Source organism: Tenrec ecaudatus, chromosome 3, assembly GCF_050624435.1.
Source record: "Tenrec ecaudatus isolate mTenEca1 chromosome 3, mTenEca1.hap1, whole genome shotgun sequence".
Lineage (NCBI taxonomy): Eukaryota > Metazoa > Chordata > Mammalia > Afrosoricida > Tenrecidae > Tenrec > Tenrec ecaudatus.
In genome coordinates this window covers 119807606-119835413 of record NC_134532.1, presented here as the reverse complement: position 1 = coordinate 119835413, position 27808 = coordinate 119807606, and the positions used below count along the sequence as shown (strand labels likewise).

Below are 27808 nucleotides of genomic sequence, written 5' to 3'. Positions count from 1 at the left end.
TGTAATTGGTTCCCCTTTTCCAACCCACTCACCCTCTACTCTCCCAGTATCACCCCTCACACCCCTGATCCTGAAGGTATCAGCCACCCTGGATTTCTTGTGCCTCCAGCTCCTATATGCACCAGTGTACAACCTCTGCTCTATCCAGACGTGCAAGGTAGAATTCGGATCATGGTTGTTGGGGGGGAGGAAGCATTTAGGATCTGGGGGAAAGCTGTGCTCTTCATCGGTGCTACATCGCACCCTGACTGACTCATCTCCTCCCCTAGAGCCCTCTGTGAGGGGATCCCCAGTGGCTGACAAATGGGCTTTGGGTCTCCACTCTGCACTTCCCCCTACATTCACTATGGTAAGATTTTTTTTTGATGATTCCTTATACCTGATCCCTTTGGCACCTCATGATCGCATAGGCTGGTGTGCTTCTTCCATGTGGGCTTTGTTGCTTCTGAGCTAGATGGCCGATTGTTTACTTTCAGGCCTTTACGACCCCAGACACTATCTCTTTTGATAGCCGGGCACCATCAGCTTTCTTCACCACATTTGCTTATGCATCCATTTGTCCTCGGCTATCGTATCATGGAGGTGTGTGGCCAATGATATGATTTTTTGTTCTTTGATTCTTGATGACTGATCCCTTCGGGATCACGTGATCACACAGGCTGGTGTGTTCTTCCATGTGGGCTTTGTTGCTTCTGAGCTAGATGGCCGCTTGTTTATCTTCAAGCCTTTAAGACCCCAGACACTATTTCTTTTGATAGCTGGGCACCATCAGCTTTCATCACCACATTTACTTATTCACCCGCTTTGGCTTCATCGGTTGTGTCAAGAGGGTGAGCATCATAGAATGCCAATTTAATAGAAGGAAGTATTCATGCATTGATGGAGTGCTTGAGTAAAGGCCCAAGGTCCTTCTGCCACCTTAGTAGGGTGGAGGAAGCATTAAAGAACTAGGGGAAAGTTGTATGTTTCATCACTGCTATACTGCACCCTGACTGGCCTGTCTCTTCCTGCTAACCTTATGTAAGGGGATGTCCATTTGCCTACAGATGAGCTTTGGGTATCCACTCCACATACTTCCTCATTCACAATGATGATTTTTTGTTCTTTGATGCCTGTTACCTGATCTTGTCAACACATTGTGATCACACAAGCTGGTCTTCTGGAAGACAGTATTCTGACCAACTGGGAGGTACATATGTGTACCAATTCCAAAGAAAAATAACCCCATACAATGCATCAAATATTTAAAATATCATTGATACTAGATTCAAGTGAAATTTTTCTGAAGATCATTCCAGAAGTACATTGACAGAGAGATGCCAAATTTCAAGTAGGAGTCAAAAGAGGACATATAATAGCTGATGTAACATGAATCTTAGCTGAAAGCACAGAATACCAGAAGCATGAGTATTTGTGTTTTATTGACTATGAAAAACATTCAACTGTGTGGATCATAAGAAACTATGGAAATCCTTGGGAAAATGGGAATTCTGTAACACTTCCTTGTGCTTATGCAGAACCTGAACCTGGATCAAGAAGCACTTCAAACAGAAAAAGAGGACTACTGCATGGTTTAAATCAGGAAATATTTGCATTAGGGCTAAATCCTTTCATCATACATATTCATTTTGTGTGCTGAGCAAATAGTCAAGGAAACTGGACTGTATAATATATAAAGAAAATACAGCATCCAGATTGGAGAATGGGTTGAAAACCAATACTTGGTCTCCAATACCCCAATGTGTGACAAATTAAATTTGTGTTGTATTATATGAATTAAAAGAATCATTGAATACTATGAACTATATTTCCTCATAAATGAAGCCATTAAAGAACTTGATGAGCATACTTTTTAGTTAGGTACTTTTCAGTAGTTCCTTATTCACAGCAGCCTTATGTGCAACAAACATCCCTGTCCCACAACATCTTCCGTCATTGTGATGTTTGCAGCCACAGTATCAATCCATCTTGTCAAGGGTCTTCATTTTGTTCAGTTCCCTTATGTTTCACCAAGCAGGATGCCCTTCTCCAGGGACAGATGTTTCTCGATAACATGTATAAAATATGTGCAAAAGAATCTTGCCATGCTCAGTTCTAAGAAGATCCTGTCTCTAGCTCTTCTAAGACAACTCTCTTCTTTTTGCAGTTCATAATTCTCTAACCTAACTGCCAGTCATCAAGTTGATGCTGGCTCATGGTAGAATTGCCTCTGTGGGTTTCCAAGACTGTAACTCTTTTGGGAGAAGGATACCCTGTCTTTCTCCCTTGGAGCAACTTTTGGCAGTTGGTAGTACTTGAATATTCTTCACCAGGACCATGGCTTAAATGCATCAATTATTCCTGGTTCTTCCTTTGTCATTGTCCATCTTTCACATGTACATGAGGTGACTGAAGATAGCATGGCTTGGGTCAGGGACATCCCAGTCTTGTGATAATAACACCCTTGATTTCAGCATTCCAGGGCTTGTGTGTAGCAGATTTGCGCAGCACAATGTATCATTTGGTATTTTGACTGCTGCTTTCATGAGCACTGACTGGATCCAAGAACAATGCAATCCTTGACTACTTTAATTTCCTCTCAGTTTATTGGTCCAATTCTAAGGACTTTATTATTCTGTCTATTGGGTTGCAATCCCTATCAAAGGCTGAAATACTTAATCTTCATCAGCAAGTCATTCAAGTCCTCATTGTTAGAAAACAAAGTTGCGCCACCTGCACAGACTCAATTGTTAATGACTTCTCCCAGTCTGGATGCTGCACTCTTCTTTATCGAGTTCAGTTCCTTGGACTATTTGCTCAGCACGCAGAATGAGTAGCTATGATGAGAGCATACAACCCTGACGCAATCTTGCCGGATTTTAACTGTGCTGTATTCCTTTGTTCCATTTGAACTGCTTCTTGATCCACATTGAGGTTCTCTATAATCCCTTTCTCTACTAAGTTCTAGCACACCATTACTCACAATGGAATAGCGCTTTGGGACACTGGAACAACAGCACAGACAGAGGCAACTATTTTTGCATTTCTCTAGTCACATTTCATACACTTTGTACTGCTCTTAGAACGCAAGAAAGTGTAGTTTATTTCTGTAATTCTTTTTCTTTTCAAACCCATTTGATTGGGAGTTAATGCAGATATTGCATTATTCCACAGTCCAATCACATCAAGCAGGATTGTACAGCTGCTACCAAAATCAGGTTCAAAACATTCTTCTCCTTCCCAAACTCCTTGACATCAGCTACCTTTTACTCACCTTCCTCCCAATTATTCTACTTTCTGTCCTATAGGCTCATCAATCCTGGGTTTTTTATAATGGAAAACATCAAAACATAGAACAAAAATTCAAGACAGTAACCCCTGAATGACATAACACATCTAACACAAACCCCAATATGAACCAACAGAAAACAAAACATCACAGAAACATTGAAACCAGATCAGGCCCAACAGGCATCAGACGGAGACAACTGACAAGGTGGCAACCATTCAAGTCAGGTTTCTTATTATGACCTTGCCTAGAGCTCTCTTCAGTGCACTAGATTTAGTAACTACTTTCCTCCCATTTCTCTGTTATGCGTAGAGGGAAATCATAGGAGGCTTATTTCCTTTCTTCATCTTCCAAAGTCATTCAGTAACTAAGAAAAATAAAAGAACTATATAATTCTTTTTCCTACTATGCTCCTTAAGAAAGAGGCTACCTAAAGTTACAAACATTTAATTTTATACTTTACTGGTTTTAACAAAAACAAAACTGATTTTGAATTATGGGTAAGAATTTAAAATACAATACAGTTTGTAACTGAATTATTTTCTAAATAAAAAAAGATGTGCTCATTGTAAGAAAAAACCCGATAGTACAGAAAAGATGAAAATCAGGAAAAAATGTCACTCAGATTGACAATACCCAGGGGCAATTATGATTGGTAAGTTGACGTTATCATTCCTTCCAAAGATACATGTCTGGGTGTAGGCCATACGCTGTTTAAAAATTGAAAGTATTTGTCCAATAGTTACATAGAATAATTTTTAAACAAAAGCATACTTCATGTTAGAGAAAAAGGAAGTTATAAATGGAAAGTAGGTGTTATCTAATTTTAAAATATTTTTTCTTTGTTACTAAAAAAATGGTATATAGATCAGATTTTGCCTTTGGCTCAGAAATAATGTCTTAAGAAATGTTACAGGAGAAAATGAAAATCTCACAAAAGTCAGGGGTGCAGTCTGGTGAATGATTCCAATTTGAAATAAATAGTTCAAAATGATGAAGCAGAATACCAGTATTCAGAAGCGCTGGTTTGTAGGGTGATTTTAAGAGTACGTACATATTGTTTGTTGTGGCGAGGAGCCATCGAGTCAATTTCAACCCACAGAGCCTTGAGAGAATGGAACTCTGCCCGGTATCGGGCCATCCTCACCATTGGTCTAGGCCTGAGTCCATTGGTGGAAGCCTCTGTGTCCTTCCTTCTCCTGGAGGGGCTTCCTCTTTTTCAGTGCCCTCCGCTGTACCAAGTGCAACGTCTTTCTCCGGGGCAGGTTCTCGCGGTAGCAGGTCCAAACCTGAGGCGAAGTCTCGCTATCCTTGCATGAAAGAACATTCTGGCTGTACTTCTTCTAAGACAGGTGTGTTTGTTGTTTTGGCAGTCCATGGTACTCTTAATAATCTTCTACAGCTCCACAATTCAAATGCTTTGAGTCTTATTTGGCCTTTCTTATTAAAAAAATTCAAAATAATTGCATAGAATTATTAAGAATATTTGTTATAAAGTGAGAAAACATCATCTGAATGGGTTTTAGAGATATGCTGCAAACATACACTGCAATGAAAACAGAAGTTATCGATTTATGTATTTTATTCTACTCCTTATGCAGAACTAATTTTCAAAATTTCTTCTAGTGAATTATAAATTAATTCTTCAATTAAAAGGGGTTCTGAAAATATCTTCTCCTACAATGTGACTTTTCTAAAATAATTGGAGTTTCAGAAAAATGTTACATTATTTCTATCGATCCCAAAGTATCGGGGGCGGGGGATGCTTTTAGCGTGACTGACTCCTGGTGACCCAGGTAAATCATAATAAGCTGCATTCCATTAGATTTTCAGTGGTTGATTTTTCTGAAGTGGATCACCAGGCCTTTTTTCTGATGGTCCTCCGAGTGAAGAAAAAGCACCCATCTTTCAGTCAATTTATTGTACCACCCAGAGACTCTACAGTTTCAAAAGTGGGGAAGAATCTGGGATGATACATCTTGAGTTAGTGTACTGGCTTTACTCCACAAAATTCCAATTCTGAAATGACTGTATTGTTTCCACAAGAGAACATATTATTTCATCTAGTTCAGACATTAAATATATATTTGTAATATTTGTTGGTCAGTAACGTGAGTCAGTGTTTTATTAGCTGATACAGTTTGTGAGGATGGCGCAGGTCTGGGCAAGGTTCCTTTCTGTCCTACATGGGGTTGTAATGGGTCAGACTGGCTGGATAGCACCTGGCAGTGACAACATCTATATTATTCAGATTTATTTCTCACCAAACCGCCAAAAGCAAGTACTAGTACTGTTCTTATTTCAAGTCAAAAAGAAAGTCACTGAAAAGTATGCAAGTGGAAAATGAAAGAGCTTTAATGTGGACCAGAAATTTTGAGAACCACATTTCAAAAACCGCAGCACCCAAAGGCTCTAAGATAGTAAAAAAAACAACTAATCACTTAACAACTAGTCCAAAGATTGTTAAATTGAACCCATTCAAATGTGCTATGTAAGATGGGACTGATGATCCACTATTACAAGATCACAGCTATTGCAAATTGAGTGAAGGAATTTTATTCTGCATGTTTGGAATTTCTTTTTAGGAATTGACTAAACAGTGACTAACAACAATAGAATCAACAGCACTATTGAAGGATTTTTCTTTTTCAATTTTGAAAAAAAAAATAAAACACATGGGGAAGATTTTGAGTACCTGATTACTGGGTTTGTGTGTGTGTGTAGATGATAGATATCGATATACAGATATAGATATGTTCTCATGTGTAATCAGAGCGTTATGAAAATTGTCCATGCTCTTTTCTTTCATAGTTTGGGTTGGAAGTCCCTCTGCTGGTCTGGACCCTGCCAGAGAAAATGGCTTATCCCCTTGCCCTTCCCTCCCTGCCGGTATTGCCAGATGTGGAGAGACTCTATGGTTCATTATGGCATCCCAACATGCCAGCTATTTTAGAATGATGATAATTAAAATATTTTACATTATAGAGCCTCTGTATTCATGTAAAATCTACAAACTTGCAACTTTATTCAGTTGTTCTCTTCAGTTGTATTTCAAGCTAAAGGATTATTGGAAAGTCTTTCCTTTCGCCTAAAGATTCCTAACAGCATAGCAATGCCTTTGAAAGTTTGTAAGTAGAGCCGGTCAGGGTGCAAGGTAACAATGATGAAGCATTCAACTGTCCTCTAGTTCCTAAATGCTTCCTGCCCCTGCTATCAGGCTCCCAATTCTACTGTACAAATCCTGATGGACCAGAGGATGTACACTGGTACAGATAGGAACTGGAAACACAGGGAATCCAGGGAGGATGATCCCTTCAGGACCAGTGGTGTGAGTGGCGATACTGGGAGGGTAGAGGCAGGGTGGGTTGGAAAGGGGGAACCTATTATAAGGATCTACATGTGACCACCTCCCTGGGGGACAGACAACAGAAAAGTGGGTGAGGGGAGATGTTGGATAGTGTAATATATGACAAAATAATAATTTATAAATTATCAAGGGTTGGTGAGGGAGAGGGGCAGGGAGAGAGAGGAAAAATGAGGAGCTGATACCAAGGGCTCAAGTAGAAAGCAAATGTTTTGAGAATGATGATGGCAACAGATGTACAAATGTGCTTGACACAATGGATGGATGGATGGATTATGGTAAGAGTTGTATGAGCCCCCAATAAAATGATTTTAAAAACTTCACAAGTAATCACTTTTCTGAAGTTACCATTGAAACTTGCATTTTTATTCAAAATGTAACTGGTTATCCTTTTAGGCAGTGCATTTCAACATTGAAATCAAACAACAAAATATATGCTTTTCCTGATCCATGATCTTTTTAGTATGCCAGTCCTGATGTTCATCTGATTTAATTCCAGTAAGAGTTATTTTCATATGGACCTCACTATTTTGTTCATTAACTATAAATCTTCATGATTCAATAACAAAAAGCATACCTAAACTTGCCTTTGCCATCCATATATTGACCATGGTATATTGCTCTGGTCATCCTGCCTTTACAGACTGTCTTCATGGCAACCTGTTCTCACTGGGATGCATCTTCAAATTCTCAATTGAGGCATTAGCATGGACTATTTTATGTTTGTTCTTTTTATTTCTATTTTAGAAATTTGGGGCTGATTTTTATAATTCTGAAATGCTACCTTAAACTCCCAAATTCTTTTACTTTTCCCAATTTGTCATATAATTAGTGTCATATTTGCACATTTAGAAATTAAATTGATATAATTTTAACTTAAAATATATATGTATACATATATGCTGTCAGAAATAGTTATGTTCCTTCAGAAGATACCCTATCCCCTTCCGCTGGGTTGATTTTCCACTAAATCAACTGTCATTTATTATTATTATAGCTTTTTTACAAAGTGGGAAGGCTTCGGTAGTCCATTTGAGTTAAGACAGTCAGAAAAATTACTAGTTACTGCCATCAAGAGCTCACTACCTAGTAAGAGAGGGAGATGTGTATAATACAGTTCCAGGAGAAAATGGCTCAACTTAAGGACAAGATAGCCAAAGAATCATGCTGTGGGAGTGCAGGGGAGGGGTCAGCTAACCCAGCCGGTTAATGCTGGGAAAAGCCTCGTAAAGGGAATGAGCACACTTCTGAGGGTTTGAAGGAAACGTGGAGCCCACCCAACAGGCAAAGGGAAGAACATGACATGAGAGAACAAAAAACTATATCATATTCACAGAAGGGTGAAGAGCTCAGAATGGATAGCGTGAGAGTAGAACCTTGTCATCAATGAAATAAGTAATCCCGGTCAGTGGGCTCTTCAACGATAGTGAATTAGGCTTAGTTACGCAGTCTAGAGAAGCAAAAATTAAAATAAGAGAAATGCATTTCAAGAAAAAGGCTCCCGCAGTGCTAGAAGTTTGTCAAGTCTGGTTTCACATTCATGGGTCAGAGACTTCTGACTCGATGATCTTCAGGCTCCTGATGAACCTGATATCAGCAAGGCCGCCACAGACTGCAGAGGCAAATGGAGCCAAGGTCAGGTTCAGACAATTCAAAGGTAGAAAGAATTAGGCTTTACAATTTGTATTTAAGTGCAGGAAAGTTTATTCTTATATATAATATTTCTAAGGAAGTGAAGATATTTAAGAGCCTGCTTTTGTATTAAATGTATAATTTTGAAGTTATTTTCTCTGGCAATATGAACATATGCAACTGAAAATGGAATACATTCTTAAATGATTTATATTTACAAAATACTGAATATTGTGATTCAAATGGGAGTTGGAGATAAAAACCTCAGGCACAGAGTCTCAAGTGGCTTTTGAAGACATTCCTAAATATATCAGGTTAAAATATTGATTTAGATTTTAAATGTACAAATTGTTACTTTATTTTTTTTCTTTAAAACACAAAGAATGCCTACCACCAGTACCATGTCAGACTCTAAATCCTGTCTCTTGGATAATTGTAAAGACTGTGAAGATATTCAAGAAGTGGAAAAACAACCCATGTGTTTTTTGCCTTCAAAGCCAATTTAGACGCCGAGGAGCTGTGATTACCTACTGGTAATGATTCCTCATGTTCAGCATTATAAAACCAGCCATTTTTTTTGGCAGTGAGACTCAGTCCCACAACATAACTATCACTCCTGTGAATTCTTTGTAAAATACAGCATTCTTGTCAGATAATTCAGTGAGGAACAAGAACTTATAAACATAAGCACTCCCACATAAACTGTCATCTCTATGTAAATTAGTCTTCTGAACTAGAACATCAATTTAATGTCAAATGGGGTATAATCTTATGCTATGGTAGCAATTAATGTCGTAGACATTTTACTTGGAGGTTTGGGCCATATGTTGTTTTCAACAGCTCTGAAAAAATTGTGTCTTTTATTCTACCAGATCATTGCTGTCATAAGAAAGACTTTCCATATGCATGGGGTTAACTGTAGGTGTGAAACAGCATCATGTCGTGATCCAGGTCCCCAACAGTCGGATGAACTAGTTCCATTCCTGACCTCAGCAGGAAATGGCGGTGTGGTCTTTAAAGAGTTCCGTCATCGGCACAGCCTTGTCCTCCTTTCTAACAGCACCCCGGAGCTCCTTTCATTGCACTCCCTAGCTACTTTCATTCCTTCGTTTTCCTTCACAATGTTTAGCTATGTATGTAATCGATGCCTTGTTGGCCTCTCTTCTGTTAGATTAAAAACCCAGGGAAGGAAGACTCACTCCTGTCTCCTCAGCACCCCGTTTAAGCCTTGGTGCAGAGTTTGTTGCTATCCCTCATTCCCGTGGGTCAGCTCCGATGCCTGGCCACATTATTCATGTCAGAAGGAAATGTTGCCCAAACCTATGACGTCTTCACTATCTGACACATTTGAGTTCAGTGTTGCGGAACTTCTTGAGGGCTTTCCCTGTTTCCCTTGAGGCTCTATGTGCCAGTCTGGGTCGACTAGAGAAACACATTCATAGACTCCCATACGTGTATAAGAAAGAACTTTATATACCAGAACAATTGAATATTGGGAAAACATCACAGCCCAGTCCAGATCAAGTCCTTAAGTCCATATGCCCATATGTCTGATATCAATCTTTAAGGTCCTCTCCAGACCCATAAAACACAGGCAATGATGCTGAGTGCAGGAAGATCACAGGCCAGTGGGTGGGAAGTCTTGTGGATCTAGTGGCATTGTAAGTATCTCAGCACTGGCAGGGGTTTCTACGTGACTTCTCCAGTTCCCAGGCCTGCATCAGGGTAGGTCCTTGTGGCATCTCCTCAGGGATGTCTCGCAGGGAGTGAGCAGAGTGAAAGTGTGTCTCCTGCCCTCGAAGGAGGAAATACAGGAGCTCCCAGAATCCTCAGGAGAAGGCCGGGTCCACACAGAGGCCTCATTGGCTATTTCCTGATTGACAGCCTAGACTCCACCTCCATATTTATAATCCTTTCAAGTCCCCAATTGACACCAGATTATGTAACTACCACACTCTATTTTACTGACCACCATTTTTTCTTCTAGCTATTGGTCTTTCACAATGATGTGTCCAAAATAAGCTAGATAGGGTTTCTTTACCTTCACTTCTAAGAAGCATTATGCTTTTATTTCTTCTAAGACCAGTTGTGCAAATAATAAATCATCTGTAAAATGAATTGGTAGAGTATGAAACAGTTTAATATATGCAAGACATTGAGTAAAGTATATGTTGCACACTAACATCTCAATAGTTGTTAAAGCTTACTAACCTTTCTGAAGAAATTTGTTTGAAATCATATGCTCTCATTGTAGTTCAAATCTCTACTAAAATTCTTTTCTTCTGGGTAGTAAATTGATTGCAGCCTCCCTTTTTCTTTCTAAGCTGGAATATATCAATGCTAAAAACATTACAGTTTATTTATAATGACTTATGGCTAACCTTGAATGTTGAAAGGTACAGGATTACTTTCCATTATAATGTAGTTATCAAAGTACAAGTACTGTGGAAAGGGCATGGAATGTAACATGACGTTACTATCATTTTATTAATACCCTTCATATTTTTATTTAACATAACCACTTATTCATTGGAGAGGACAAATACTATTATTACTTGCTGTTATCACATGCTATCACATGTGACCTCATGTAGCAGTGTAGAACTGCCCTGTGGAGCTGCTATGTGGCCTGAACCTATAATCTTTCAGTAAGTAGTTTAGCACACAAGAGTTGTATCAGCAGAGCTACTTGAATGTGTTGTTTGGTTCCATTGAGTTAGTTCAGATGCATCGCATCCCTAGGTGCAACCACATGAAAGCACTGGCCAGCGTGTGCCAGTCTCACATGTGTCTTATGATTGGGTTCATGTGCTAATCCATCTCCCCGAGAGCCTTCCTCATTTGCACACTGCTCCACATGATCACGCAGGACGCCCTTCTCCAGGAACTGGTGTCTCCTGAGAGGATATGCCCAAGTATGTAAGACACAGCCTTGCCCTTCAGTGCTTCTTGCCCTTCACACTTCTTCCAAGATAGGTTTGTTTGTCTTTTTGAAAGTCCATGATCCCTTAAATGTTCTTTGCTGGCACCATGATTCAGATGCATAGATTTTTCTTCATTCTTCCTGTTGAATATCTGACTTTAACATGCATGTGAAGTGACTAAAGATGCCATGGCTTTGGTCTGCGGTACCTTAGTCCTCAAAGAAACACCCTTGATTTTCAATACTTTAGAGTTCTTGTGGGCAGATTTACCCAATGCAATGCGTCTTTTGATCTCTTGACTGGTGCTTCCATGAGCATTGATTGTTGATCCAAGCAACAAAATCCTTGACAACTTCCACCTTTTCTCCATTTATCCTGATGTTACTTATTGGTCCAGTGGTGAGGATTTGCTTTTCTTTACATTAAGCTGTGATCCACACCGAAGGCATCAATCCTTGATCTCTGCCAACAAGGGCTTCCTGTCTTCCTCACCTTCAGCAAACCCGGTATGTCGTCTGCATAGTGCAGCTTGTTCCTGAGCCTTCTCTGATCCTGATCCTGAGGCTGCAGTCTTCGGATAATCCCGCTCTCTGGTGCTTTCCTGAGCAGACACAGTGAGTATGATGAGAGGCTGCAACGCTGATGCGCACCTTTCCCAACTTAAACTTGTGTGATTCAAATGCGCAGTCTATTTTTCTAATTTCTTAAAGGACAGGCATAAATGACTCCTTTAGAGAAATATATAGCTTTCTTTCTCTTTATAGGGTCCTGGGCAAGTCCTTCTAGCGTTTTCCCACCATACCTATGTACCACTGGGTCACTCTCCAAGTTCTCATCATGGAAACATCTCTCTATGACAAGCAGATGAGGCAAATTGGTTGAACATTGCTTTTCTCTTACATCCCTTTATTCTTCTGAAATTTATCACAATAGGATCTCTAACTAATACATACCTGTACTGAATGCAATGATAGGAATATAAACATTGAGATCATCATTGGCGTGGATGACTCTCTGATCTTAAGAGAGAGGTCATTTCAGAATCACGGGAAGCAAGGAGATGCACTTCCTCCAGCCCGGTCACCTTTAGCTGTTTACTCATATAACATCTAAATTAATTTATCTTACAGCTAATTATTTAGTGCCCAAATGTGTTCCACAATGAACAAGCCAGTCAATTCTCTGAGCTCAAGCACCTTCGTGAAAAGAGTGATGGGACTACAGTTTCAATGAATAAAATAATGGATCCCTCCTTTACTCGTTACAGCTAAAGACACATCCCCAAGAAAGTGAATCTGCTTGTCTCATTTCACAGTGGTTCCTGTCAGAAGAAGAAGAAGCATGTACTGTTGTTTATAAATGTATTTCTTCCAAACTGATCCTGTAAACAACTTGTTGTTCGGTGCTCTTGAAGGGGTTCTGACTCGTAGTGATCCTGTGTAAAAAGAATGGAACCCCGTGCAGCCCTGCGCCGTCCTCAGAATTGCTCCTAGGGCTGAGCCCATAGGTGGAGCTGCGGTGCTGATCCATGTTGTGGGGCATCTTGTCTTTTCCACCGCCCCGCTGCTTTACCAAGCATGATGTGCTTCTCTACCCACTAGTCTTTCTTGATAACAAGACCATCGATGAACCACTTTCTAAGAAATATTGAAATCGCATTTCTACCCCAAGATCCTCATCAATTAAGTTGCAAATATAAGATTCTTAGTTGAATTTACTACTTCTTTTCCTATTACTTGTTTCAAGTCCAATTTGATTTTTATTTGTTTTAGAAATTTTTTTTTCAATCATTGTATTGGGGGCTTGTACAACTTGTACCACAATCCATACATCAGGCATGTTTGTGCGTATGTTGCCTTCTTTCTTTCCTAGACAGTTACTTCTATTGAGCCCTTGGTATCGGCACTGTTTCCCACCCACCCCCAATAGCCCCTGATAGATTGTACATTGTTATTATTTTCGTCTATCACACCAACTGCTGTCTCCATGTTTTCTGTTGTTCTTCCCCCTGTAGAGGGGTGAAGGTTTATGTGTCAATCACTCTGATTTGTTCTCCCTTTCTCCCTTTTTCTCCCTCTCTTCCCCTACCCTTCTGGTATCACTATTCCCACTCCTGTTCCTGGATTCTGTGTGTCATGAGCTCCATCCTTTTCTATACTTGTGTCCATGTTCCGGTCTAGTCTGAATTGAGAAGCAGCCCTGGGGCCATGGTAGTGGGGGTTGAGGAAGCCTCCAGGAACCAGAGAAATATAGTGCATTCTATCGATACTTTAATCTACCCAGGTGACTCATCCCTTCCCTGTGACCTCTCTGTGGGGACATTGTTCCACTGTCTACAGATGGGCTTTGGATCTCCGGTCCAGCCTCTCTCATTCTCAACAACATGATTTTTGTTTTTTGTTTTTTGTTATGTGTTGGATGATGTTTATTATCTGGTCCCTATGACTCCTCATGATCGCACCGGCAGTATGCTTCTTCCATGTATACTTGTTGCTTCACTGCTGAATGGCGGCTTGTGTAACTTCAAGACTTTGAGACACCAGATGACATATCTTTTAATAGAAGGACACCATCTGCCTTCTTAACCCCATTTGCTTATGCACCCATTTTGTCATCTGCAATTATGTCAGTAAGGTGAACATCTCAGACTGCCAATTGGTTAGAACAAATTGATATTTTATTGAGGGAGGATATGAGCAGAGGCCCAAAGTCCATCCCCTACCTCAGTGTATTGCCGTATAAATATATGTACATGGGCCAATACCTCTATTTTTGTGGATTAATGTATTTGCATATGTACACTGCTATGTTTATACCTCTATCCATTGCTTTGCTTCCTTGGTCCTTCCTATGGTTCCTTTCACCTTTCTTCTGCCCCATTGTCACTTTCCCATTATTTCTGCCTCTTGCTATATCCTCTTAAAATTTTTGTACAAAGTACTGTAATCTCTGTAGATTTTTCAAAAGTGGTAGAAAAGGAAAAAAAGTCTATTTGGCTGAAAGATTCTTAAACAAAGAAGAATTTCTGATTCTCAGACTTTTGAAACTGGAGATATAGAGGTGTAGTATAGACAAGAAATAAGAAAACAGATGCATGATATAATTTCAGTTAATAGTTTTACTATCATAGCATTATTGAAAGATACCACTCTAAGGTAAGAATTGTCACTACTCACACTGCTTTACACTTAGTTGGGCATTGAAATCATTTGGGGTTCCTATGGAAATACAGGTTCTGATTCAATTCAGGTGTTCCAAGGGACCTGGGAATCTGTCTCTCTAACTAGTCTTTGAGCCAACAGTTGGGTGTGATGCACTTGACCCTGGCCAGTAGAAGAGGTCTTAACAGAACAATGACACTGTGGCATGTGATGGGAAGGGAAAGGGTAGAAGGAAGAAGAAAACATAGTAAACAGAATAGGAATGGAAATGAAAAATAAACAGCAGAAGTAAAAAAAAAATCACGGGCCATCAAAGACAATATCTTCTTTCACTTACTTTGCTTTGGATGTTATAAGTTAAAGTTACAAGATTAAATATTGAGGGTAAAGTCTAAACATTTTTTGTTGGCAATTGAAAGATATTTAGCTGGCCGAGTTTGTCCAGTTAGAATGACAGGACAAATGAACTTTTATAATGCACACAAAAACATTTTCTTATTTAGTTTTATATATGTATTTGGTAGTTAGGAATTTTATTTTCATTTTTATTGTGATTTTGAAAGTAGTCTTGGAATATGTTTTATTTTGTGTCTTTTACAATGCACTGCAAAACCAATATTGATTAAGAATAGTCATACCTAGCTTAAAATTATTTGCATATTTTTGTGCAGTATATTTGTGGCTTATATATTGTAGAGACATACCGGTATTTGCTTATCTGCTTCTTATTGTTTTAGTCGTAGACATGTTATTAAACTACAGAAGATCCAAACGAACCCAACTCATTGCCATCAAGTCGATGGCTACACATAGCCACCCTGTCGGACAGGGGAGAACTGCCCCTGTGAGTTTCTGAGACTGGAATTATTTATGGGCATAGAAACTGTTCAGATCACAGTGCAGTGCCTAACCACTATGCTACCAGGTCACCATTGAATTCTTCGTTGTTCTCAAGTTGGTCCTAATACATGATGCCCTCATGTATTACCTGGCTCTGTATCCATTTTTGGAATGTGCTGTTTTAGGACTACAAGTAACAAAATCATGCTTATCAAAACATTTATCAAATTTTTAACTTTTAGCAAAAACAACGATGATCAAAATTGAAATTCTCAGGGTTGCAATCCCAAATAAACCATTTTTAAATTTTTTATTTACAGAGAAAAATAATTTCATGGTTTCAAAAATAGAGATTAATGGTTTAATTAATTTTGATCTCCAAAATCAAGAAAATAAGAAGAAAATTAACCCAAACTCACAGCCATTGAGAAAAAGCAGAAAAAAGAACTAATAGTAAAGTCTGTATTCCTGAAATAGTCTATGTATTATTTTACGTAATCAAAATAGTTTGGCAGGAAAACATTATTTATCCCATTAAATAATTGAGGGAAATAACGCTTATTGTTCTAATGTACTTGCAAAGTTCACCTAAGAAATTCCTAACAGGATGTTTCTTTAGGGGGTAGGCATATTTATTCCATAATAAAAATATCTCCCTCTTTTCCCTAAGTCATCTATGATGAAAATTGAAGTTTTGGTTTTCTTGTTGTTATCATTAGATTTTAAGAGTCATGAGGCAATGTGTCCCCAGTCGTCGGTCAGTTTGTCATTCTGGGGTAGCTTGAGTGTTCCCAAGATGCTGGAAGGAAGCCACCGTTTTTGTCAGCAGGGCCAGCAGGGTAACTACAATGGGCAGAAGCCCTGGTGGTGTGTAGATAAAAGCAGGACTGAGATCCGCGTGGTCAGCAATTTGGAATTGCCAGCAGCAACGTGGAAGACTGGGCTTTCTATTCCCATGAACTGTTACAGTCTTGGAAACCCACAGTGGGTCATCTTGAGTCAATAATGACTTGATGGTAGCGTGTTTTGCTGTTGTTGTTTAACCAGGGCGGATGGGTTTCTAGAGAGCTTGCAGACAAAGAAAGACGTAGAGAAGGAGTAGGCTAGCCACTTCTTAGAACTCCTTAAGAATAGCAGTGGAAATTTTTGGCACCCCAAATAAAATTGGGGAAGGATGGCTTCATCAAATTAGGCTTCAATTTAATGATTTGGAATGGAGCAAAGCTTTTGAAACCTTTATTTGCTGATAGGGGATGATTAAAAATGATGGTTCAATCTTCAGTTAATAAACAGAATAATGGATATAGTTAAATATATATCTAGGAAATTTTGAAGTTCAAATGAAATGCAGCACACAGAGATCAATATCCTAAACATTAGTGACTTGAAATGAACTGGAATTTGTCATTGTGAATCAAGTAATCATGTTTTTATAGGCTGGGAATTTGAAATTTAAGAGGAATGGTGTCACATTCATCATCAAAAAGAGCGCTTGAAGGGCTTTATCACTATGCTGTCTCAGATAGGACAATAGCTGTAAGGTTACAAGGGAGAAGAGTTAATCAAACTATTACTCAGATTTATGCACCAACTACTAAAATCAGTGATCAAGAAACTGAAGACTTCTACCAACATCTTCAGTCTGAAATTGATCAAATATGCAATAAAGATGCATTGATAATTACTGATGATTGGAATGCAAACTTTGTAAACAAAGAGAAAGCACCAGCAATTGTAAGTATGGCCATCGTGACAGAGAAGAAGCTAGAGATCATATGATAGAATTTTGCAAGACCAATGACATCTTATTGTAAATATCTTTTCAACATCAATGGTGGCTACACATGCAAACCTTACCAGGTCAAAACCAAAGCAATCAAGTTAACTACAACTAGGGGAAGAAACAATGGATACGATCAATAAAAATAGCCAAAACAAGGATAGAGGCTGACTGTGGAACAGACCATCAACTACAACTACTCATGTCCAAGTTCAGATTGAAGTTAAAAAATAAAACAACTCCACAAGAGCAAAAATGCAACCTTGATTATATTCCGGTGGGATTTAGAGGCCATTTAAACAACATATTTGACCCACTGAACATCAATTAGAGAAGACCAGAATAGTTGTGTAATGATATCAAGACCATCATACATGAAGATAGAAAAAACACCTTAATTAAAAGGAAAGAAAGAAAAAGTTAAAACAAATACCAGAAAAGACTCTGAAACCTGTCTTTGTGTGTAGATGTATCAGCCAAATGGAAGAAAGGACAAAATAAAAGAGCCGAGGAGAGGTTTCAAAGGACAGCTTGAGAAGTGAAAGTCAAGCATTACAATGAAGATACAGCGAGCTGGGGTTTGAAAGGCAGACGTATGTCTAAAGGAAATGAAGGGAGAAATCAAGCATCAAGTTGAAATTTTGAAGGATTCCATATGAAAAATATTAAATGATAGAAGAAGCATCAAATGATGATGAAACGAATATATGAAATCACGGTACCACAAAGGATTGATGCACATTTCAAGAGGTAGGGTAGGATTAATAAGCAATGACATTGAAATAAGAAGTCCAAGTTGCACTGAAGGTACTGCAGCAAAACACAGCAGGCAGTGACTGGACACCAGTTGAGAGGTTTCCATTGACTGAGGTGTGCTGGAAGCTAGGCCAAGAAATTTGACAGGAAAGGAAACAAACTCATTCCCTGCCCTTGCCAACATGGTATAGGTTGTTCTGATAAAATTAGAGAAAATTACTGAATGAGGAGAAAGTAGAAAAGAGGGGAAAATTGGAAAGGAAACTCCCTGCTTAGGTTCACTGCCTAGCTCATATTCTCATTACAAATGCATGTTAGCAGTTGGCCTGACTCATGGCAATCCCATGGATCAAAGAGCAAAATGCCACTTCACAATTATTAGTAGGCATACATCCATTATTTAGTTCCTGTGTCTTTTGAGTATTTCTACTCTCTGGGGCTCTTTTACTTATATAGGAACATATTCTAAGATTTTCTCAAGATCAAAATGCAGAGGAATACGTTCTCTAGTTTACAGTATTCAGCGTCCAGCTTTCGTATGCTTATGATGGATGGAAAATACCATGGTCCCACTAAACGTTCTTCCTCAGAGTGGAAGTCTTCCTCTGACACTGTAAAGAGATCTTGTGCTGAGATTTACCCCGTACAAGGCTGTTGCTAAGTGCCATCGAGTCTGTCTGATTCAACCCAGAGCGACCCTGTGCACGGCAGAATGAAGCAGTACTGCTCCAGTGCCATCCTTGTAATTCATAAACCTATTGTTGCAGCCACGGTGCCGATCCATCTCCGTGAAGGTCTTTTTCTCTTTCACTGCTTCTCCATTTTACCAAAAATGGTGCCCTTCTTCAGGGACTGGTCTTTCCTGTCAACATCTCCAAAGTGTATGAGACGAAGTCTTGCCATCTTGCCTCTAAGGAGCACGCTGACCATTCTTCTTCCAAGACAGATTTGTTTAGTGCTTTCAGTGTGCCATGATATTTCTTTCTTTCTGTTTTTTAATTGGGGCTTATACTAGTCTTATCAAAATCCATACATACAAGCATTGTGTCAAGCACATTTGTGTGTTTGTTGCCATCATCGTTTTCAAAACATTTTCCTTCTACTTGAGCCCTTGGAATCAGCTATTCTCCACCCCCCCCCATGAGCCCTTGATAATGTATAATTTTTTTTCCATGTCTTACCCTGGCAGATGTCTCCCTTCACCCACTTTTCTGTTGTCCGTTCCCCTGGGAGGGTGTTATATGTAGATCATTGTAATTGGTTCCCCTTTTCTCCCTCTACCTTCCATCTACCTTCCTGGTATCACTACTCTCATTATTGGTCCTGAGGTGGTTAGCTGTCCTGGATTCTCTGTGTTTTCACCTCATATCTGTACCAGTATACATGCTCTGGTATACCCAGATTTTTAAAGTAGAATTGGGGTCACCATAGTGGGGGGTGGGTGGAGGAAGCATTAAAGAACTAGAGGAAATTTATATGTTTCATAGGTGCCATACTGCACCCTGGTTGGCTTGTCTCTTCCTTGTGACCCTTCTGTAAGGGATGTCCAATTGTCTAGGGATGGGCTTTGTGTCTCAACTCCACACTTCCCCTCATTCACATTGACACGTTTTTTTTTTCTGAGTCTTTGATGATTGATACCTGATCCCATCGACACCTCATGATCACACAGGCTGGTGAGTTTCTTCTGCATGGTACTTTCAACAGCCTTCTTTAACACGAAATTACAACACATCCATTCTTTTCCAGTTTCCTTACTCAATGCACAACTTTCAAACGCTTATGATGCAATGGAAAATATCCTGGCTTGAGTCAGGTACACATTACTTAGTCTTCAAAGTAACGTGGTTGCTCTTCAGTATTCTAAAGAGGTCTTGTGCAGCAGGTTTCCTTAATGCAATTTGTTTTTTGATCTCTTGACTGCTGTTTCCATGAGCACTGATTGAAGATTCAGCAAAGCAAATTCCTTGACAACCTCGATATTTTCTGTTTATCATTATGTTACCTATTGGTCCAGTAGTGAGGAGTTTGGTCTTCTTCACATTGAGTTGTAATCCACACTGAAGGCTCCATCCTTGATCTCCATCAGCATACACTCCGCTCCTCTTTGCTTTTCGCAAACAAGGCTGTGCCATCTGTGCATGAAAGGCTGTTAATAAGCTTCCCTCCAGTCCTGATGCCGTATTATTCTTCATATAACCCAACTTTTCCTGATTATTTGCTCAGTTTATAGATTCGATAAACACAGTGACAGGACACAACCCCGATGCACTCATTTCCTGATTTTAGACCATGCAGTATTCCTTTGCTTTGTTTGCGTGACTACCTCCTAGTCCAAAGTTTTCTGGAATTCAAATTCTCTTTAATATTATTCATGATTTGCTATGACCTGCACTGCTATATGATTTGCACAGTCCATAAAATGCAAATAAACATCTTCCGTGTATTCTTTTTTTCCAGCCAAGTTCTATCTAATGTCACCAGTACAGTTTCTCATGCACATCCTTTTCTGAATCCTGCTTGAATTTCTGGCAACTTTTTATTTACAACCAATTAAAAATCTAGTTTCACATGACATTATTGACATTTCTCATTAATGTCCCTCTCCCTTGGATCACCTTTCTTTGGAATGGGCACTGGAGGAAAGAAGGATTTCCTACAGTCAATTGGCCAGGTAGCTGTGTTCCAAATTCCTTGTGCCAGGCAAGTGAGTGAATGGCTTGTTGAAACATTTCTTTTGATAGTCCACCAGTTCAGGATGGCATGTTCTTTTCTAATGACCCTGGTGGCTTAGTGGTCACAGGTTGGGTTGTGATCTTCAAGTTCAGCAGTTTGAAGGTATCAGCTGCTCCTTGGAGCTTTTAATGCATGCCTGTAAGGAGCTACAGACTCGGGACCTCACAAGAACAGCTCTGTGCTATCCTAGAAGCAGGAACTTGATAGCAGTCCGTTTGATTTTTGGAGTTTTGTTTCTTGCTGATGTCTTCAGTTCAGCTTGGATTTCTTTCTTCAATATGTATATTTAAAATTTTACCAATATGAGAAACTTACTAAATTAACATATTTATAACTAAATATTTCAGTTATATAATCAGCCTGTTTCTTGTTAAATATCCATTGATAGACTACTTATTATTCCCAAATTATGTAATTGTAACAGCATATTTTATCTGGTTCTTTGTTGCTTCCAATTTTGTGTTGAGAACAGTATTACTGTGAACATCAATTGAGATAAATATTTTTGTATATCCGTAATTATTCTGTTCTTAGGGCAATTACAATGAGTCTTATAAACAAAGTATCACCAAAGAATCATCAGAAAATCCTGGATACTTCTATAAAATAATGTGCATCTTTTTATGTTTATTAAATAAAGTCAGTTTCTTTGTTCTTTCATCTATTACAAAGTATCAGAGCCATTCTCCTATAACTTTCTACTGTTTTGATGCGTGCCTCCATGTGTGTGACAGAGAGAGGAACTTCTTAGGAAATTAGTTAAAATTATGAAAAATAAAGGCTATTTTTCATTTCAAACAAGATTACTACTGAGAGGACAGGCATTTTTATAATCCTAGGGACTTCCATTTCTTTATTCTGCAATTTTCATGGGAGAGAGAGAGAGAGAATGAGATTACTCTTCCTCTTTATATTGCATAGAATCAGCGGTTCACTGGGAGACATCTCTTCTGTTACCCTCCTTTTTGAATAGCATTGGCTATTTGAAATTGGTAGCATCACTTTTTGGAATGCAATGAGACAAAAATGTTTGCTCCTGACAGCTATATTCTTTTCAATCTTTATCCTCATCCCCCTTCCTTGTTTCAAACCATCTCCCATGTCCTCAGACAAAGCTCCCCGGGAACATATGTATGGGTGAACTAGTTGGTTTGAAAAACTATTAATAAGGACATTATAGAATTTAATTTCCCCTTAAGTGATTTGAAAGAAGTCCCAAAGAAATAGGACTTTTCTTGCTATCAGGAAGCAAAGGTAATTTTATGATTAATCTATTAGTGACTCTTACTTGGAAGTAGGGTGAACAACTATCTGGCTTGCTTGGATAGAGGAGATTCCTGAAACATAGGCCTGATAGTTCCCCCCTGGATAGTTTATTGTGCCAGCCTGGCCGATAAACACAAGTAGCATTAACTGAAGGGCAGAGGGATAAATGGCTCGGTGAGCCTCGCCTTGCTTGTTCTGTGCCTCAGTTTAAAGGGGTACACTACCTGTGGGATTCCTAGCCTGTGGACTGTGCCACTGTAAGTTGAGGTCCCTTTAAGCCCACACGTTGGAATGTTCATCTCTGGAGCTGGGGACCGACAGTTGATGACAGTTGGGGACCTGCCTTGCTGTTTGCTGCCTGGATAGATATAGCCCAGCTCTCTCTACAGAAAGGGACTGGCAACTGGCAGCTCTCAAGCCTTAAAGGACTGCTAGTGTCTCACTGCTTTATAATTTAACTGTTAATTTCTTGTATTATCTATCTGTATATAATTTAACGGTTCATTTCTTGTATTATATATCTATCATTATAAATATATTTATATATAATTACTAGCAATCTGGTTTGTCTCTCTAGAGAACCCTGTCCAACACATTTTGGTACTGGGAGTGCTTCTAGAGAAATAAACTATAAATATGGATTTCTTAAATTGGCTTTCCAACCTATTTAGTCTTGACGTGGATACGTCTGCTACCCTTACTCATCCATGGTGTGAAATAGCAAAGATAATACCTGAAGTAGCACCTAAAGTAGATGACGTGCTGGATAAAGGAGATGCTCTAGGTAATCGTATATTTGATATTTTCCAGAAGTTTTGTGATAATGACAAATATAGGGAAGCTGGTTGGCTGGTCCTTCGTACAATGGAAAGTGTGATTAAGGAGAGCGATGATCTCAGAGCCTCAAAAGCACACCTCAGGTGCAGACTAACAGATTTGAAAACTTCCATCTGTGCTACAAAGGAGGGCCTTCTCTCCTCTAGTTAAAGAGCTGACATTGCTGAGAACCAGGTCCAGAGTCTCATTATATGAGTGGCTGAATTACAATGGCAGCTGAATTGCAGATCTAGAGTAGTGTCTGAAACCAAAGTAAGGGCATTAATTGGGAAAAGTTGGGACCCTGAAACATGGGATGGGAACATATGGGCTGATGATCCAGAAGAAGAGGATATTGAGCCCTTAAAAACACCTGAGCAGATTAGCCAAACTATTCAAGTTGATATGCCAGGTGGGGCTGCATCAGTAGCATTACCTGAGGAAGATGCCAACACCCCCCCCCCAAAATCATAGGTAAACTGGAAAGAGTGGTTCATCCTAACTAGAAGATGAAAGAAATGAAAATAATCTCCTGCAGGCATCGGTAAAGAACTAGTTGGTATTCATAGTAGCCAGGTGAGGCATGTATGGTCAGTTTTCTGGTTTAGGCAATACTCTACTTCTGCCTGAATTCAGATGTGACTATAAAGTGATCGTGGACTTGAGTTTATCGATCATGATCTCATAGTCGCTTTGTCCGATATTGATATTCTGGACTAGTGCTTGTATTGAATAGGACACCACAATGTAGCTGAGAGAGGCTGGCCAACTCTGACCAACCCTGAGTCTGCTTCCAGCACCAGGCTCCTCTCTAGCTGCTCAGGATTGCTTTTCATTTTTCAACTTTTTTCTTGGCTATTTGAGGAATATTCTTTGGGTGGAAAGGAATAATGCCTAAGAGCTTACAAATGTGATCTGGCTGTTGTCAACCACCTTGGATCTGTGCCCTAATGAAACACTGAGACTCGAAATAGTAACAATATTTATCCTTCTCTTTTTTTTATTACAAAACAATGTTGTTACTAATGCTAAAATTTAAATATATACATTTTAAATTTTAGAATTCACATGAACATACTTAACTGATCTTAGTGTAATACCCCCATAAAGAATTTTTTTATTTTCCCACAGATATGCTGAAGAATACTATTATTTCATAGACCTAAATTTAGTTCTTGTCTGGTAGCTACATTTGTTGTTTTAAGAAAAAAAGAAAAGAAAAATATATGTATAGAATAGATAATTATTTTGATTAAAAAAATAAATTACTCTAAGATCTACTATTGAAAGAGACTATTTCATATTTACTGTTTAAAAATAAGAAAATGTGAAGGGTGGTTTTATTTTTTGAAAATATTTGATTAGCAGATGAGCATTTTATTATCTTGTCTATTGACTTTCAGCATAAATGTAATAATACTAAAATATAAAGCATTACCTTAATTATTGATATTCATTAATTTACCTAATTTAGCTTGAATTTAGTTTGAATAGCTTGTGTATGAGGTATTAATTAAATTAAGTAAATCTATTTGCTAGAATTAGTATTATACCAATGGTGAAGACAAACTACTGTAGTTACCCTGATAACCTCCAATCATGCACTTTTCTCAAGCTTCTGAGAGCTCCTGTGAAGCCAACATTCCGACAGACCTGCCAGGGGAGCATTCTATTGGGATCAGCGAGGGAAAGGAAGCTGAAGAATTACCAAAAGCGTCGGAGACCAACAAGCCATTGGCAATGGTAGTTCCTTGTGAAATTTCATGTGAGGTCAGTAAAGATACCTTTTTGTGTAAATGGCTCTAGTGTTTTAATAAATATCGCTTTTCACTACAATGTAAATTTTATCTTCTAGTATTAATCTCTTAAGGCTGACATAACAAAATGCCTAAACTGGGTGGTTTATCAGAAAAAAAAATAAGTCAAAGATTGTACCACAGGTCTGTGGGGATGAAGTGTGACCTCAGTGTGTGGGCTGTGGACATTCTTGGGGATTTTGTGGGGAGAACATATTTCAGGTCTCTCTTCTCATTTCTGGTGGCTTGGGGCATTTGTAGGGGTTGCAGCTACCGTGTCACATGTCATCCTTTCTCTCTCTCTTTGAATCTTCTGCTCTTTTATAATGACACCAGTCATGTCGGATTAGCACCCACCCTATTCCAGTGTGACTAGGGTTAGACTCACAGGTACAGGATTTCAACATATGTTTTCTGGGAGATATCACAGAGCCCATGACATTTGACATTTTTGTCTAATTTGTTCATTATTCTGGCTACAGGATGCACAATACCTGATACAACATTTAGTGCATAGTTGCTGTGTAATTGAATATTAGAAATTATCTGATAGCTTATGTTTATCACATATTGCTTAACACCTAGTAAATATATGGTTACTACAAACAAGGATTTTTTTGTTTTTTTCATAAGTCAAAATATACCCTTGAAGATAATTTGAAATTAGTGTTAGGACCATTGCTCTTTCGATTGTGAATCAATGAGATGTGTATATGTAAACAGTTGATATGAGCATATGTAAACAGTTACATACAGGAACTTACATTATAAGTGAAATATCACAAGAGGTCAAAGAACTGGCACTTTAGGGAGTAATCATATAACAAAAGGAAGTGGCAGATTTCTGGGATGTACCTCCTAGCAGATGTACCTCCTAGCAGATGTACCTCCTCGCAGATGTACCTCCTAGCAGATGTACCTCCTAGCAGATGTACCTCCTAGCAGATGTACCTCCTAGCAGATGTACCTCCTAACAGGTTTTTGTTGGATTGAACAACTAAAACAAGCCTACTAGTGGAACTTGACTTGAACCTTGTGATGTAATCTCTGAACTACAAAAATAAGGAGGGTCTCAATAATGTGGAGCACCAGGAGAGCTTGATGAGCTCCATGAAAGGATCCTTCTGGTAACAGCTGAGGGAGCTGTGTGCCCTGATCACAAAGCCGCAGTTGCCCTCTTGTCACGTGGCCCGTGAAAGCGTCACCTGAGTCCCTCTCCCCACGTGTCCTGTGGAAGCGTGAGCACTCCATGAAGTTAAGTGAAGCTGCACACCTTCCCTCCATCACCTCTATCCCCTGTGCTTCAGCGGAAGAGTCTCCGTTTTGAGCAATTTTATTATCTGTGCCAGAGGAACAAAATCGACACTGACACCATCTTTGGGATTTCAGGATCCTGAGCTATGCAGGACTAACACCCATTTGCCAGTCTAAAGAGAATCACAACCCACTTAAAGGGTTCAAGAACTTAAGGGAGGGAGCGCTCTGCAGCTAAACAATCAGAACCAGCCGTTCTTTTTGAGTCTGAAATAATGAAAGAGACGGAAAGGACTCTAATAAAAGAGAAATCAGAACTCTTCTCAAGTAGACGAAATGAAAGCCGGGGAGGAAGAAAACAACACTGACACTAAAAATAGCTTTCCAGCAGTTATGCAATGAGTCTAAATAGCTGCTTAAAATATATCTGCAACACTAAAAAATTGCAACAAGATAAAGCCATCCCATTATTTAATTCACAGGGAAATTAAGACCAAAAATCAAAATCTCACTGGCTTCCCGGCTAAGATAACTCACTCACATGACTAGTTTGAGGAGGGTGGGCTTTTTCAATAATAGAATCACCAGCTGCCTTTAATATAGCTGCGTATGTTTTTTCAGGATTTCCTTTCCTTGGATTTATACCTCTTCAAGCATACTGAAAGTTGAAAGTTCATGCAATATTATTTTAGCACCAACCTCATATTCTAAAATAAATGAAGCTGTATTTATTCCAAGCAAAAATGTATGCTCTGGAATTCAGGGCATCTGAATCCCTGTTGTCCATGGCAAACATCATAGGAAAGAGCCAGGGAATATGAAGTAGAAAGTGAACATTTTGTTTCCTATTTGCTAGCATACTACTCATTTCATGACAAATGTCGTAAAACACAACAGTTAAACATAAACCCATTTCCCCAAAAATGGTCAATTAATAAATAGTCTTTATGGCAGTATGTTTCCTATAGGATTGGGAAGAGATCCCTGAAGGATTATCCTGTCTCCAAAGAAGACATATTTAAGGCAGTGATACTGTATTACTTTCTTAAAGTTGCCATAACAAAGTATCACAAAGTGAGTAGCTTATAAGAATAGAGATGTGTATCCTCACTGTTCTGGAAGCTAGTGTCCAAAGTCAGCCTGTAGACAAAGCCTTCTTCTCTGCACAGGCTCTAGAGGAGATCATTCTCGGCTATTGGTCACCCCAACTGTGATCGCTGCAGCGGCACAACTTTGTCTTTAAACAGCTCCCTTTCTCCATCTGCCTCTCAGACTCATCTCCTCTTTCTAAGAACATGTCTGAGAGACCAGTCCCCAGAGAAGGACACCATGCTTGGTAAAGTAGAGGGCCAGTGACAGAGAAAGGCTCAGGACCAGAAGGATTGACACAGTGACTGTAACAATTGGACCCCGTTATAAAAAAAAAAAAAAAAGGTGAGGCTGGGGCAGGACCAGGCAGTGTTTTGTTCTGTTATATATAGGGCTGCTTTCATTCAGAACCAACCCAATGGTGCCCAACAAGAAGTACTGCGGTTGCATTAGGATCCACCCTACTCTTTCATTACTTCACCTTAAGGGATCACATCATCAGAGGCTGTGTTTTCCAGCATGGTCATGTTCATGGGTACCAGAAGTTAGGACTTCAGTCTTCTTGTGGAACACAAGCCAATCCTTAATTCCACCAGCTCTTACCTGATATGTCTCTTTATCATCCAGCATCTTCAAAACCAATGGTTCCTTTCCCCTTTCCAGTTGTTGTGTTATGAACATGCCATCAAGGCATTGATTGAGATCTTATACAGAAGGGGCCTATATAAAATCTCACAGAGAGATAACTAATGCTTGCCCTTCAGTGATATATAAATCTGCCCTCACTTTGTAAAGAGTGAACCAAACTCTAACCACAACCAACTCTTAATCACCTTCACTTGATGTACATGCAGCTTCTAAATCACTGAAAAAGGCTTTCAGCCTCTTTATTTTTGCAAGAACTAAACATAAACCAAACTCCTTGATATTGAGTAGCTTCAAACCGGTAGTGACCCTGTAAGATTTTCAAGGATGTAAATCTTTAAACCACTAACAGTGGTGAGCAACAAGCCATTTTAACTGCTTTGCCAGTAGGGGTCCTTTTCTTATGAAAAACCTAAATGCCCTGGCCTCAAGTCAATTCCCACTCATAAAGATCCTAACCTTGAGGTTAGTGGCCCAATGC

At 39.1% G+C, this 27808-nt stretch overlaps 1 protein-coding gene across 1 annotated transcript in view; it reads left to right on the top strand.

Moving 5' to 3' along the window:
• BANK1 (B cell scaffold protein with ankyrin repeats 1) overlaps positions 1–27808 on the top strand; it is a 345748-nt gene that overhangs the window by 23301 nt on the left and 294639 nt on the right. The window contains exon 2 of the mRNA XM_075543540.1: positions 24159–24313. Within this exon, the coding sequence (XP_075399655.1) occupies positions 24159–24313 (155 nt within the window). The remainder of the gene's footprint in view (positions 1–24158; positions 24314–27808) is intronic.